A 14,696-nucleotide genomic window follows, 5' to 3' on the forward strand; every position below is an offset into this window, starting at 1 on the left:
GATCAAAAAAACATTTTTATCAAGTTTCATTGTCATTTTACAACTCAACATACAAAAAACTAAATAAACCATCATCCTACAAGCAATAACTAACATTACAAAGTACCTACCATTTTTTAAATCCCCTACCTACCTATACCCGTCTCTTTCACACCACACGTACCTTCTATCTTGCATCCTTCTCTTACCTTTAGCATCGAGGTGGCTTTTTAACTGCTCAGCTTTTGCCTGCAATTTTGTTTGCATGTTTTCAGCACCCTCTTTCATTTTTGCTAAAATACCTGTGAATAAAAATACATTTTTAAGTAAATGTTGCGTCAGTTTCTCTATAACTAAGTATGTCTGTTATAAATCGTAATTTTTTTAAACCGATAAAGGCTGTATTATTATAGTCTTGTTATTTCATACGAATACATCTATTACAAATTAAAAACTTTAAAAAATAAAGACAGATCTATCAAGTACCTACTACGACATTAATGAAAGTAAAAAATGAAAATGACGAAAGTATAAAACTATAATAAAATCTATATAACAAAAAATTCAATATAAAAAAGAGCGTGTGTGCCGAGCACACGTGTCAGAAGTGAAACTTCTTTGGCAAGATACCAAAGTCGTCAAAATTTTATCAAGTACTTTAAATAAATAGGAAAAAAAAAATAAAGAGTGTGACTGCATAAACTATAAGGTATTCAATAAACATATACAAGACGTGATAACTGCGTTAAAAACAACCGACTTCAAACTTGCACTTGCAAAATTTACAAATACCTACAGACAAAAATGCTCATAAAATAAAAACTACTAAGCCTATCCGAATAAAATTTTTATGGGACCAATTCGACACCATCCCGCATCGAACAAAAAAAGAATCACGTAAATCGGTTCAGAAACCTCGGAGTAATCGGCGTACATACATAAAAAAAAAAAAAAAAAAATACCGGCCGAATTGATAACCTCCTCCTTTTTTTTTGAAGTCGGTTAAAAATTAAATAATAACATCTACAGTCAATCTAAATACAAACCGTGCTTGTCCTTCTCTTTCAACAGCCGTTCCATATCTCCGGCCTTGTCTTTCACGCGGCCAAAGAAATCTATCCGTGTTAGCGTGCGATACAAACGTACATATACATATTTTTATATATATAAATAAATTTGTAGACAAATATCACTACATAGTATAAAACAAAGTCGCTTTCTCTGTCCCTATGTCCCTATGTATGCTTAAATCTTTAAAAGTACGCAATGTATTGTGATGTGTTTTTTTTTAATAGATAGAGTGATTCAACAGGAAGGTTTTAGTACTTATATAATTTATTAGGTCTTAGACAAAGCGGGCGAAGACGCGGGCGGAAACTAGTCAGTAATAAACAAAAAAATACTATTTACGAAAATGAGGGTAGCTCACAAAGTTATTCTCATACTACCAATATTTTGTTTATAAACGACTTCTCTCATTATTTGATTACATATTAACGGTATTTAAATTACACAACATAACTCACGTTTAATTAAGAGCCTAGCTTATTTATTAAATATACAGATATTTATAAGTGAACTACATGTATTTCTCCCAACTTTTACTTACAAAGTACAATACAATACAATAACCTTCATTTAATACGTACATACAGGAGAAAAGATAAAAAGAAGGAAACATATATAACATGTTAATTAGGCTGCCTTATCACTTTTAAGCGATCCCTGCCAGGCAATACATTTTAATGCATTGCAAATAATTATATTTTAACACATTTTAATGCACTAAAAATATATTTAAACCTGTATTTAACCACCGTCGCTGTCTACCTCAAATCAGCCGTTTAATCAATAGCCTAGGCACTTAATTAATTACCTGATATCCGTTTCGCGGCATCCGGACTCGCGGACTGCGTCAGCGCTGCAACCTTCATGTACTCGCTCGTTATTAGACCGGCCGCCTGCAAAATAATTCACAATTATAAATACTGTTAATTCTTTTATTATAATATAATCTACTAGGTAAAATTGAAAATTCACCAAAATTGTAATGTCACATTTAAATATAGCGCCCTCTATTGGAATTAATAAATTTCACAGTTGAGAAATTTAAGGCAAAAGACGCGGGTTCGAATCAAATTTTTCCCTCGTGATCAATTTTTTTTCCTTTTCATGAAAAATGTCTTAATTATAAAGCATTTGAATGCTATAGTAGAGGTGCGGTGATAAAATTTTACAAATGCTACAAAAATAAAGGTTTCGATACACTAGCTGTTTCTTAATCAAAATAATATTAATTTCTGTTCTAAACAACCCTTATCTACAATATCCCAATTTCGACATGTGTATGTATGATCGTGTTTACCTCCAAACTAGCTGGACTCATAGCCGAGTATTCTTCACTCAGCAATTCAACGATCAGACCCTCGATGTCGAAGAACAGGATGTGGCTCTCGGGATCTGTTTTTTAAATAAATAAATAAATTAAATACATGTTATAAACTGAGAAAAGTCTTTGTGTTTGTTGTCTATGCTTTGACGTAGTATGAACAACTAGGCTTACAATCATTAATTAAAATTCGACAAAAAAGGTCCAAGCGGCGTTGTCGAAAACATTCATTGAAATTAACACTTTATTTCGTGGCAGTAAAGTTCAAAATTCATTGTATCGCTCATGACAAAACTCTGCCTAGTCCTAGTTGTTTATTGTATGTGTCTGTTTAAAATAATTGTGATGTCTGTACTACACGTGTTTTAGTGTGCTTGTGTTTGACCCGCCAAGTTAAAAGTCTGTGTTCGTGTTTCTCTCGTGTTTGTGTATGTGTTCTTTACGTATGTGTGATGACTTTTTGATTATTTTGTGAGCTCTAATGCGTCTGTTAAGCAATATGGCCCACGGGAAGTGTCTGGGAGTACTGTCATCTTATTTTTAACTGTATATTCTGAAACATGTGAAAATCAGCTATGAGAAAATACGTGAAGTATTGTTTTTATGAACCTTGATCACCTGATATCTGAAAATTGGCCCATTGACCAAGCTAGCGGGTAGGCGTACGAAGGTAGCACATACTGACTTAGGACTGCCACTAATAATCATTTCTTTTTCTCATTACATTTTACTTCTATACTATCCGATCTGTATTTTATGTATTATTTTTATTTATTCAAATTACTTTTATGTAACTATTGGTTTTTTTAATTTTTTATTTAATAATAACTATATACTTACTTTATTTCTTTTATATATGCTAATATCTATAGTATTTATATTTTATGTTTGGTACGATGAACTTCCTCGTATGGGTCTTGGCAGAATATCAGCGTTATGGTTCTTAGAACCATGACAATGTGCTGAGCCAAGACCTTTTCAGGAAACAATGTTTTTATAAATTTTTCTTTAATGTGATTTCAGATTTTAAATGCTTTTTGTTTTATTTTATTGTTTAGTATTTAATAATTGTACTTAAATGTTTTCCTGAATAAATGTATAAATAAATAAATACTGACACTACCCAATCGTCCACATTTCATCCGTTAGAAAATAGGTGAGATCTGGCGGCCCTGGGATCTTGTATACTATATGTGCACTTTGTGCTTTTATTTAATTTATTATTGTAACCTCTATGTATATTTTGTTTCTTGTACAATAAAGTATTAAATAAATAAATAAATATGTGCTGTGTGTATAGCATGCTCGTTGCATCTATCTGTATGCACGCGCGCGTGTGTGTGTGTGTGTGTGCTCCCCACACGTATGTGCATATGTACTGTATGTGCATACGTACTTTATATGTACACGTACTGTATGTGCGTACTACTGTATGTGTGTACGTACTGTATGCGCGTGCGTACTGTATGTGCGTACGTACTGTATGTGCGTGCGTACTGTTTGTACGTACTGTATGTGTGTACGTACTGTATGTGTGTACGTACTGTATGTGTATACGTACTGTATGTGCGAACGTAATGTGTGTGCGTACGTACTGTTTGTGCGTACGTACTGTATGTGTGTACGTACTATATGTGTATACGTATTGTATGTGTATATGTACTGTACGTGCATACGAACTGTATGTGCATACGTACTGTATGTGAATACATACTGTCTGCGTATACGTACTGTATGTGTATACGTACTGTATGTGTATACGTACTGTATGTGAATACATACTGTATGTGTATACGTACCGTATGTGTATACGTACTGCATGTGTACTGTATGTGCTGTATGTGCGCCGTCGCGCTCCACAGCATGCAGAGCTGCGAGCCCACGCTGCGTTGCCGTACGCATAGCGGTTAGATTGTACGCAAGTGTATATTTGTGTGTATGTGCATATGTCTGTATGTGTGTACATCTCACCCGCGGGGTTAGATCTGAAGCCCTGCACGGTGAGCGGCGGCGGGCGGGCGCGCGGCGGCTCCGCGAGCGGGCCCGCGCCGCCGCCGCGCTCCGCTGCGTGTAGAGCTGCGAGCCCGCGCTGCGTGGCCGCACGCATAGCGGTCAGGTTGCGGTGACGGAGACCCCTGTACCGTAGATTATACGTTATATACGTGACTAACTTTCCGCCCCCGGCTTCGCCCACACAGTCTAAGAAAAAAATAATGTTGTGTGGTTTTATGAAACCACGGTAAAAGTGAAACTTTTTTTCACACTATAGACATTCAACTAAAAATTATCGTATTTGTACGATAATTATCGTACGTATCGTGCGTCACGCGACATGCGCTACACAGACCAAAAAGTTTGAGACGATGTAATAAAAGTTTCACTTTAAAACCCGCATAGTTCCCGTGGGATTTCCGGGATAAAACCTATCTTATGTCCCGGGGTAAAAAGTAGCCTATGTCCTTTCTCGGGTATGAAAATATCTCCATACCAAATTTCATGAAAATTGGTTCGGTAGTTTAGGCGTGATTGAGTAACAGACAGACAAACAGAGTTACTTTCGCATTTATAATATTAGTATGAATTAGATTAGATTATACGTGATATACGTAATATACGTGCCCCGCGATTTCACCCGCATTGCTCCGCCCCTGTTGGTCTTAACGTAATGATATATAGATTAGTCTTACTCGATAAATTGGCTATCTAACACTGAAATAATTTTTCAAATCGGACCAGTAGTTCCTGAGATGAGCGCGCACCAAATTATATAGAAATTGCGCAAAAGATGTTGAAAAACTCTATATACGTATTATATGAGCAAATACGAACATAAACCTACACTTTCCCCACAGTCTCCTGGATAGATTTACAATAAATTTGGGAAATTTCTGTGAGACACAGGACGAACGCATCAAAAACGAACTAAAAATTATGTAACAAAGGTATCAGGGTAGATGAAATCGTCACATGATGGCAGGTTACTGATGGTCCATAAGAAACGATTTTCCCCAAATAATGTTTAGAAGAGAAGCTTATAAAATGTATTTCCTTCTACTATTTCATAAGTTTAAATAATTATTCTCTATTTTAATATCAATTTAAATTAATTAAAAACTAAAACAAAACAATAAGTCAAACTTTGTAATAAATAAATGATGAATGAATGAATGAATCAATGAATGAATGAATCAATGAATGAATCAATGAATGAATGAATCAATGAATGAATGAATCAATGAATGAATGAATCAATGAATGAATGAATGAATGAATGAATGAATGAATGAATGATCAATTCGATTTTAAAATATTAGTGTATATTAACAAGCTTACTTACCTAAAGAAATGTACAGCAGGATTGGCCAAGCCCTGCAAATCGGTACCACTAGATAGAGACCCGCCCAATTCATCGGCTAGGGCTTCATCGCACGCTGCTAATACTTCTTCCGCTATCATACCTGGAAGGGAACAGTTGTTTAACAACTCTAAAGGTGCTTTTCCACCAGATATGTGCCATGCTACGTTACTTCGGATGCGTATGATATCCACCAATCATATTATTGATGCATATCTATAGGAAATATCAACTGGAATTTATAAAATTACGAGTGAAAGTTCGGAAATAATTTTTAATAAAATAAAATTGTTTTATTTGAAAATATCAACAAATAAAAAATATATCAAATCAGCCAAATTGATCTTGTTGGCTCATCTGTCTAATCTTTGATAAGCGTACCAAGTTTGAATTAAATCTGTCCGTTAAAAGCGGCTCAAATTAAAGTCTAAAAGAGTCGGTTACATAAAAACATACAGATGAAGCGTAATAAAAGCGTGTTTTTGAAGTGAAACTTCTTTATCGGGGTTGGACAAAAATTTAGTGTAACATTTTTTCGTTACACGTGACAGTTTTCCGTTACGCGCCATCTTTTTCTTATCCCTACCACGCGTGATTCGACGTATTTCTGTAAAGTTGCATATAAATTATTTTTTGAAAAATAAGGTCATAAAGAAGTTTCACTTCTTACGTGTGTACACTAGTGCACGCACACATTTCTTTTATACATATAAATATACTCACCATGTAAAACCCTATCCAAATGGCCAGTCTCCATTTGCCACACGTAAACCGTACCATCGCTACACCCGACCACCATGAAATCGTCAGCCGGCCGCCATTTTATAGTCACCACCGGAAATAGGTGCCGGGACGCTAGCGTTACGCACTTCCGTTCTGCTAGACCTAGAAAATTGTGGACATAGTATTTGTAGTATAAAACAAATACATTTGTATTTAAACTCGTTATATTTATCTCGTCCCGCCAAAAGTTTATCTTTATGACTATTATCTTCTGCCCTGGTTGCCTAGAAATGATCACTTCTAAGTGAAAAGGCCACCAATAAATTGTACTCTAAATAAATATTTTTGGCCTATTTCAATTTGCATTTGAAAGATCTATTGACAAATAAATCATGTAAAAATAAGAAATTTTAATAAATATTTTTAAAATCATAACTATACCGGCGAACTCCGTTTCGCCACCTTATGTATAAATACCAAACGAAATGTTACATAAGGCGCTGTATGTGAAAAACGATTTTCCCGGTTTTCCCGCTTTTCTGTTGAAATGTTTCCTGAATTTTCTTTGCTACAAACCTCACGGAGCCAGAGAACTTTCCAGCGAATGCAAAACCGTGGAAATCGGTTCGTGCGTTCTGGAGTTATAGCGTCAGGAAGGAAAACCCGACTTATTTTTATGTAGTAGGGAAGATTTTTAAAATAATAAAGTTATAAATGAATACTCACTCAATAAAGTAACGCTATGATCCGATGCGACTGAGCAGATACACTTTTGAATGCGAGGCTGTGAATAAAATAATAAAATATTACCATTTAGGAAATACACATCTTAAAACGTTTGTATTAAGATCGATTATTGTAACAGAAAGATATTTCCTAAGTATAACATAATTTTTAACAAAGCAAATCAAACCTACTGAATATACAAAAATAATTTTCTGTCTCATGAAATTCGGTACGTATATAGTTAGAGACCTGAGGAAGGACATAGAATAGTTTTTATCTCGGAAATCCCACGGGAATCCCACTAAGACCAATAGTCGCGAAGAAATGCGGGTGAAACCGCGAAGCGCAGCTAGTAATAAATCATTGAGATATACATATGGAGACGACACCGCCTATATCACTTATGTTCCGCTCAACATACGCCATATGGCGTAACTGCACGCTCATTTTTTATTTGTTTTAAAGTGAAACGCATCAAATAAGCCTTCGTGTGTGTTACGATATTGCACAAATAATACGGAAAAGTGCAAAGGAATAACTTTCATCTGTAAGTACCTAACTAGATATTAATTTTTAAAACTTAGTTAGAGCAAAAAAATGGCGCACAGATTTTGTTCGTGGTGTCTCCTCCATACGTAGTATTATTATCTCAATGTAATAAATATATATTTACTATATTTTATCAATTTTATTTAATACTCACACTACAATTCTGCGGAGGCACTATGAGTTGTGTTATTTCGCCCGCGTGTACGCAGAATCGATGCAAGAGCGCACCACTGAACAGATCCCATAGACACACAGCGAAGTCTATCCCACCTGAAACTAGGTGGGATTTGTCGTATCTGTAGAAAGAAAGATAAATATAAAGAAAGAAAGAAAAAATCGGCACTGAACTGCTAACCCGAAAAAAAATTCGTGCTTACAAAGTACACATGTCAGGAGTGAAACTTCTTTGCTATGCTACGTTCACCTTATGTCACTATCGCTCTCACCCTATTCGAAAAAGCGCTGCATATTTTCGTAACGGTAACATTATTATTATTACTATTTATCATTTTATCCGTATCATCAAGCGCCTAAACAAGTTTCACTTCAAAACCTTTTCTAAATAAATAAGAGCAAAAATGGAAAATTAGAGGATTGGGAAACTTTCCTTATTACAGAGCTTTCGAAAACTTTCCTACATAAATAGCTTTCGAAAACTTTACTTAATCAGAAGTAATAAAAAAACTTAGCGGTGACATTTTTGAGTACACAAGGTAATAAAAAACTCAGAGACTTGGGTATCAAACGCAAATATCTAAACCGAGTAATAAAATAAAGTAGGGATGTAGATTTCTAATTATTCAAAAGAAAATATTTTAAAACCAAATTTTGTAAACTTTAAATAGCCTTTTTTTAAATAAATTTTACCTTTGATGTACATGATGTGGATACAGCAGACAATTCACTCTACCGTTGTGGCCCAACAATAATTGGTGTGGTGGCCAATCTGAAAAACAATAATATTATTTTATTACAAGTTATAAAAGTAGGTATATTCGGTCAAAATATATCATAAGCGATATCCAAATTACCAATATTATTTAGGCTTCAGTTTCTCCAATTATATATATTATTTGATCATTATAAATTTTTCAATAAATAGTTATATTTTTTTTTATAAGAATAACACTTGCTTATAAGAAATACTGTCTTTTTCCCGCAGGTTCGTCCGCAGGTAAAACTGCACGGCAACAAACATCCATACATCCATTCATACAAACAAACTTTTGTATTTATTATTTTAGTATAGATTATTTGTCTGGATGTCACTAACCATCCAACTACTGATGGTTTCCATGCAGCAATTGCAACTGTACTGTATGTGTTGCGTTCATAGCCTTTATCCTTCCCCGATAAATGGGCTATCTAACACCGAAATAATTTTTCAAATCGGACCAGTAGTTCCTGAGATTAGCGCGTTCAAACAAACAAACAAACTCACCATCCAACTGCTGGTGGTTTCCATGCAACAATTGCAACTGTACTGTATGTGTCGCGTTCACAATAACTATGGAACCGTCTTCTCGACCAACTACAAGACGATTCGCAGCCAGGAGGTAGATAGATGCTGTTAGCTTTATTTCTGAAACGATAATTTTTTCATGAGAAAGAAACTAGTTAATAATTGTTTATTTTGCCAAAGTCCAAAGACATACAAGAATAAAAAGATAAAATTAAAATAAAGAACTTCGTTTAAAAACGGAAAAATAAGCTATACTGGTATTGTAAGAGAAAATATTTAATTTTACAGTTATCAACAATTATTTTTCCATACTTTGAAAGTTAAAAGTACCTAGTGTAGAACTGAAGTATTTAATTTTACAGATAATATAGATATTCTTATAACAGTTAACAATAGCAAAATGGACGTTTGAAATAATTTGGGATAAAATACACCAAATTATGTTAAAGTAAAACAATTTTTTTGTATACTTACGGTCTTACTAATAAAATGTTACCCATTCGCTATGCAATGGATTAGTTATTGCAATAACCTGTCTTGTTTTTATGATTGACGTTTCATGTGAGCAAGAGCAGGACACAGCTATGGTAGAAAATGGTAGAAATTTATCCATTGTTTAACTTTTTATTGGTAAGGCCGTTATTGTTAATAGATATCTATACCTGAATAAATACATTTACATACCATTATCCTCAGGATGGCTGAACTGATCCAAAACACCGACGGGACTAGGATTCATATCTGCCCACGCCATATCCAAGCTCGTAGTGACTATTGGTGCTCGAGCTACAATACATTAAGGTACTAAATTATTTATTTTCAATAAGAAGATAAAAAAACCTTCACTTCTCTTAACGTATTTTGCATAAAATTAATTGAATAGGAAAAGTGTTATTTTTGAATATGTATTTGTTTTAAGATAAATACATGTTTATATCTGTTGTTTTGTTTAATAAAATATAAATTAACCAGTTCATTATCTTTGGGTTGTTTACTGATGTAAAATATTTTATTTGAATATGCAAATTTTTAATAAATTTTAAAATACCTGTACCTTATTTTGTTTCCCTTTTTTGAATGATGCATTATACATATTATACTCACAAGTGTTACAAACAAGAACAAATAGAATATAATACATTCATATCACTTCAAATTCTCCTTATCTAATAAGCACATACTTAACAAAAAACTAAACAATTAAAACTACCCTCCTTAAATAACTCATACTTACACATAACCTTATTAGGCACAGGCAGGGCTGCGTCATCAACGTTCCATAGCAACACTACACCCGCGGAATCCCCCCTTAATAGGAGCCTTCTCTGTTTCCCCCCCACGGAGGTTAGTATGAAACGCATGGCTGGCGGACAGGAGAGGAGCTGAAAATGATAATAATATAAAAAAATCGTATTAAAATACCTCAGGTCTCGGAACCACAGACACAATAGAAAATCTATTGTGTCTGGGACCGATCGGGCCGCTTGGGGCTCAATGGGTTAAATATTTGACATAGAGTTGGAATAAAAGTAAAATTAGTTAACAATAAATTCGTGGGTAAACAACTATAATTGGTTATCCATACAATATTATAAATGCGAAAGTAACTCTGTCTGTCTGTCTGTTACTCAATCACGCCTTAACTACTGAACCAATTTGCATGAAATTTGGTATAGAGATATTTTGATACCCGAGAAAGGCCATAGGATAGATTTTATCCGAGAAATCCCACGGGAACGGGAACTATGCGGGTTTTTCTTTACTGCGCGAACTTTGCCGCGGGTGGATAGCTAGTAAACTATAAATAGTGACCGTGTATTAAAGAGTCTTTAAAGATGTATACAACTTGTCATTTTGTTAAACAAATTTTAACACACATCATTAATATTCATAGTATAAACTTGTACTATAAAGAGTAATATACTAAATCTTATAAAATGTGTACAAAAAATCAGTGCTTCAAGAACCAATGATAAAATCATTCAAACACAACAAAAATTTCGTTTAAATCTGTCCAACTGCCCAGCACATTAATAACGAAAAACACAACCAGAATAAATAAATTCATCAATAAATAACTCTTCATAATAGTAAATCCTACCTTATTATCAGGATGAGCCATAATGCCATACAACACTGGACTATCATGGTCCACGGTTGGTCCATGGAATCCCTTGTGATCTGGTACGGAGCTGTTAATAAATTCAACCCTATAGAAAAACTGTAAAAACTTCGCACACGTGTATTTGAATAGGGTAAATTTGACCAAATATGGCACGGTTATATCAAAGTAGAAAAGTCAAGTCAAAAATCAATGTCTTTTGACAAAATGCATAGCGCTCAACTGACATTTTTATCAGGCTCTAATATATTACAACGAATTATTATTATTAATTCTCTTCAAGTGGTACATCAAAATTTAAAATGCCTATAAACCGTCGGCCACAAAGTCGTTGAAAGTTTTGTAATTTATTTGTTTTTTTGTTTTCTCCATCTAAGGATTTCCTAAATCATCAAGATCTTTAGATTCAGAAAGTCTCGCAAAATATAAAGAGCATTGCATTGCACCTATTATTTTAATAAACGTGTCTTTTTATAAAGAATTCCAACTTGACTTTATTAACTTCGAATTTTAACCATATTTAGCCAATCACATCAGTTTGTGTCGAACATAAAATAAAAGATGACATAAATGGTGTGCTAAACGCAACAAAATATCTATTCTAGAAAATTCTAATGATAACTGATAATGATAGCATCATACATGGATATGATATGGGTATACATTTTATTGATGTACAAAATTAACATCTATTCATAACGAAATAAGGTTTTAAATTAGTTTTATTTATAAAGGTCCATGGATATAAAATTGCTAGAGGAAACTGAGACCTATCTCGGTCAGGATAAGGTTCAAAATCACTTTAATTTGTACAATGTTGTTCATAAAACAAATATCAATACCTACATTACGTGATGGTTTACTATTGTAATCTGTATCTCATATACAAGACATTAGAGGTCACATTTCTTAGTTTCTGAGATGCAGGTCTCTAAATATTTTCTATACTAGAAATCAATATATACACAACCGAATGAAAAATCACACCAATACCAAAAATGAAATAAATAAACATCGTACATTATAAACAATGACGTCTTAACAAAATGGATGACAAGGCATGAAAGCGAAACTAATAATGTTGCTAGTAAACAAAATACATATATAAAACAGTGCTGACCTACTGATAGCTCGTCCACGCAGTTTGCTATAAAAAATAGATATGTTTAGCATAACTGGCAATACAGCTTAGCGTTGGAAACATTCGATTTTCAAATTTTGTAAATCGATTTTTTTACTGCTGGCAATTTTTTGGTCATAATTTTAAATTAATGAAGCAGTAAGACGATTTAAATATGGAATATATCGTCCAATCAGGACGATAGGTAAATAACTTCTCTTATTAGAAATTATTATTAAAATATTTGAAATAATTGCCATATTAAACATATTTTTTCGTATTAATAATCTGTGTATTAACAAAAATGACAGAGGCAAGTGCTCTGATGATAATCTAATGCTAAACACAATATCTAAAACATTGAGTTGTGAATGATTTTTCTGAGTCTCCCATTTTTTATTTTTTGGAACTGAATTTATATAAAAAGTTATTTTTTTTTATATCATTAAAAAGTAAATAATGCAGTATATACTTCATTTTCTTGCTTAAAACTATTCGTAATCATTTGACTTTATACAAAATGAAAATCAATATTGTTAATAGTGATAATATAATTATATGCATTTTAACATTATGAGACAGGTAAAATACAGACAAAAGTACTATTACCTATTTTTCACGCTTTTCTTGTGAGAAATAATTTATAAATAGCATTATTTACATTTCCAAAATAAGATAAACCACCACCAACACCTTCATCCACAAAAAAGCACAAAAAATATTTCAAATAATTTTTCATAACACCACTATATTTTTAAATTGACTGTTTATTTTTAACATTATTACCCAACACCAATTTCGCACTAAATAAATTCAGTTCCAAAGCCCACATACAAACAGACAAACACTCACTTGGCTGGTAACTTATACAAGTAACCCTTGCCCTCCGTGGACCAGACGAGTACTCGATCCGGGGCAAGGAAGTCCCCGGACATCCAACGTTCACCGGACGGCGCTTGTATAGAGCAAAGGACTGAGAAATCGCCTGAAAATTATGAATACATACATAAAAAAATGTGTGCGTGTACTAGCGTACACACGTAAGAAGTGAAACTTCTTTATGACCTTATTTTTCAAAAAATAATTCACTATATGCAACTGTACAGAAATACGTCGAATCACGCGTGGTAGGGATAAGCAAAAGAAGGCGCGTAACGGAAAAATGTCACGCGTAACGAAAGAATGTTACACTAAATTTTTTTCCAACCCCGATTAAGAAGTTTCACTTCAATAACATCCTCTTTTAAATGATCGGAATTTTGAAACCTTTTTTCTTCATACAATTAAGGTTGCAAAATTCCAATTAACTAATTTGAACCTTTACAAACTTGAATGTAACATTATACCTTTCATTTATTTAAAAAAGCTGTATAAACTAATATAAAAAATAATTACAAGACAGGTCTCTGGCATCATTATTATTTTATATTTGAAATTTTGTAAAATTGATATGATTTAAAAGAGCAAAGATAGAGTTTCTTTCCGGCTCTTTTAACCCATAGAAATTGCTTTTCAGAGCCATGTTAAGTTCGTTATTTATTTGACGATTCAAATAAACTTCTATATGAAGTATGTTATAGATGTGCACTGTGCAGTGAGACTTCACTTTCGTCATAATATAATATACGAATTTGAAGTGTTAAGTGACATCTGCCAAGTGTTTAGTGTTAAGTGTTAAGTATTTACAGTTTAAGTGTATAGTGTGTAGTTCTTAGTGTTTAGTATTAAGTAGGTATTCAATATTTAGTGTTAACTGTTAAAATTTTGAAAATTATCGAAAAAGAAAATGTGCTAAATAACTCACCCGCATCATATATCTGGCAATACTTAGCGCACACGATCAACACGGTGCGTTGGTTATACGCACAGCAGTTCAAGGACAGTGCGTTCAAGCAACGTATTTGTTTAGACTCATTTTCGTATATGGGTTCCGATTGCTTATTCTCGTGACCGAGGAGGGACCATACCTGGAAATAATTATGTTTAAGTTTTATTTACATTTTAAAATTATATATTTAGTCTTTTTTTAACACATATTTTAATGCTAAAAAAATTTAAAGAGATGCTGCTTCAATATAAACGAAATGTAACTAAAACATGTGTGCCGAGCACACGTGTCAGAAGTGAAACTTCTTTGGCAAGATTTAAAAATATCAAAATTGTCGCGTTTGCTTAACGTAACGGCATTGCCATGCCGCGACCTTGAAATTTTACTAACAAATTACTTCCCTTAAAGAAGTTTCACTTCAAACAATTGTGTCAAAGTCTTAT

At 33.3% G+C, this 14,696-nt stretch overlaps 1 protein-coding gene across 1 annotated transcript in view; it reads right to left on the reverse strand.

The window, feature by feature from the left end:
* LOC123704168 (WD repeat-containing protein 7) overlaps nt 1-14,696 on the reverse strand; it is a 110,072-nt gene that overhangs the window by 92,917 nt on the left and 2,459 nt on the right. The window contains exons 6-22 of the mRNA XM_045652470.1: nt 14,230-14,392; nt 13,278-13,410; nt 12,426-12,452; nt 11,285-11,375; nt 10,418-10,565; nt 9,868-9,969; nt 9,163-9,303; nt 8,589-8,667; nt 7,876-8,017; nt 7,173-7,230; nt 6,447-6,608; nt 5,706-5,826; nt 4,340-4,503; nt 2,345-2,439; nt 1,856-1,940; nt 1,026-1,094; nt 189-281 (exon numbers count right to left, since the gene is read on the reverse strand). Of these exons, the coding sequence (XP_045508426.1) occupies nt 189-281; nt 1,026-1,094; nt 1,856-1,940; nt 2,345-2,439; nt 4,340-4,503; nt 5,706-5,826; nt 6,447-6,608; nt 7,173-7,230; nt 7,876-8,017; nt 8,589-8,667; nt 9,163-9,303; nt 9,868-9,969; nt 10,418-10,565; nt 11,285-11,375; nt 12,426-12,452; nt 13,278-13,410; nt 14,230-14,392 (1,873 nt within the window). The remainder of the gene's footprint in view (nt 1-188; nt 282-1,025; nt 1,095-1,855; nt 1,941-2,344; nt 2,440-4,339; nt 4,504-5,705; nt 5,827-6,446; nt 6,609-7,172; nt 7,231-7,875; nt 8,018-8,588; nt 8,668-9,162; nt 9,304-9,867; nt 9,970-10,417; nt 10,566-11,284; nt 11,376-12,425; nt 12,453-13,277; nt 13,411-14,229; nt 14,393-14,696) is intronic.

This window comes from Colias croceus, chromosome 28, assembly GCF_905220415.1.
Source record: "Colias croceus chromosome 28, ilColCroc2.1".
In the NCBI taxonomy this organism is placed as follows: Eukaryota; Metazoa; Arthropoda; class Insecta; order Lepidoptera; family Pieridae; genus Colias; species Colias croceus.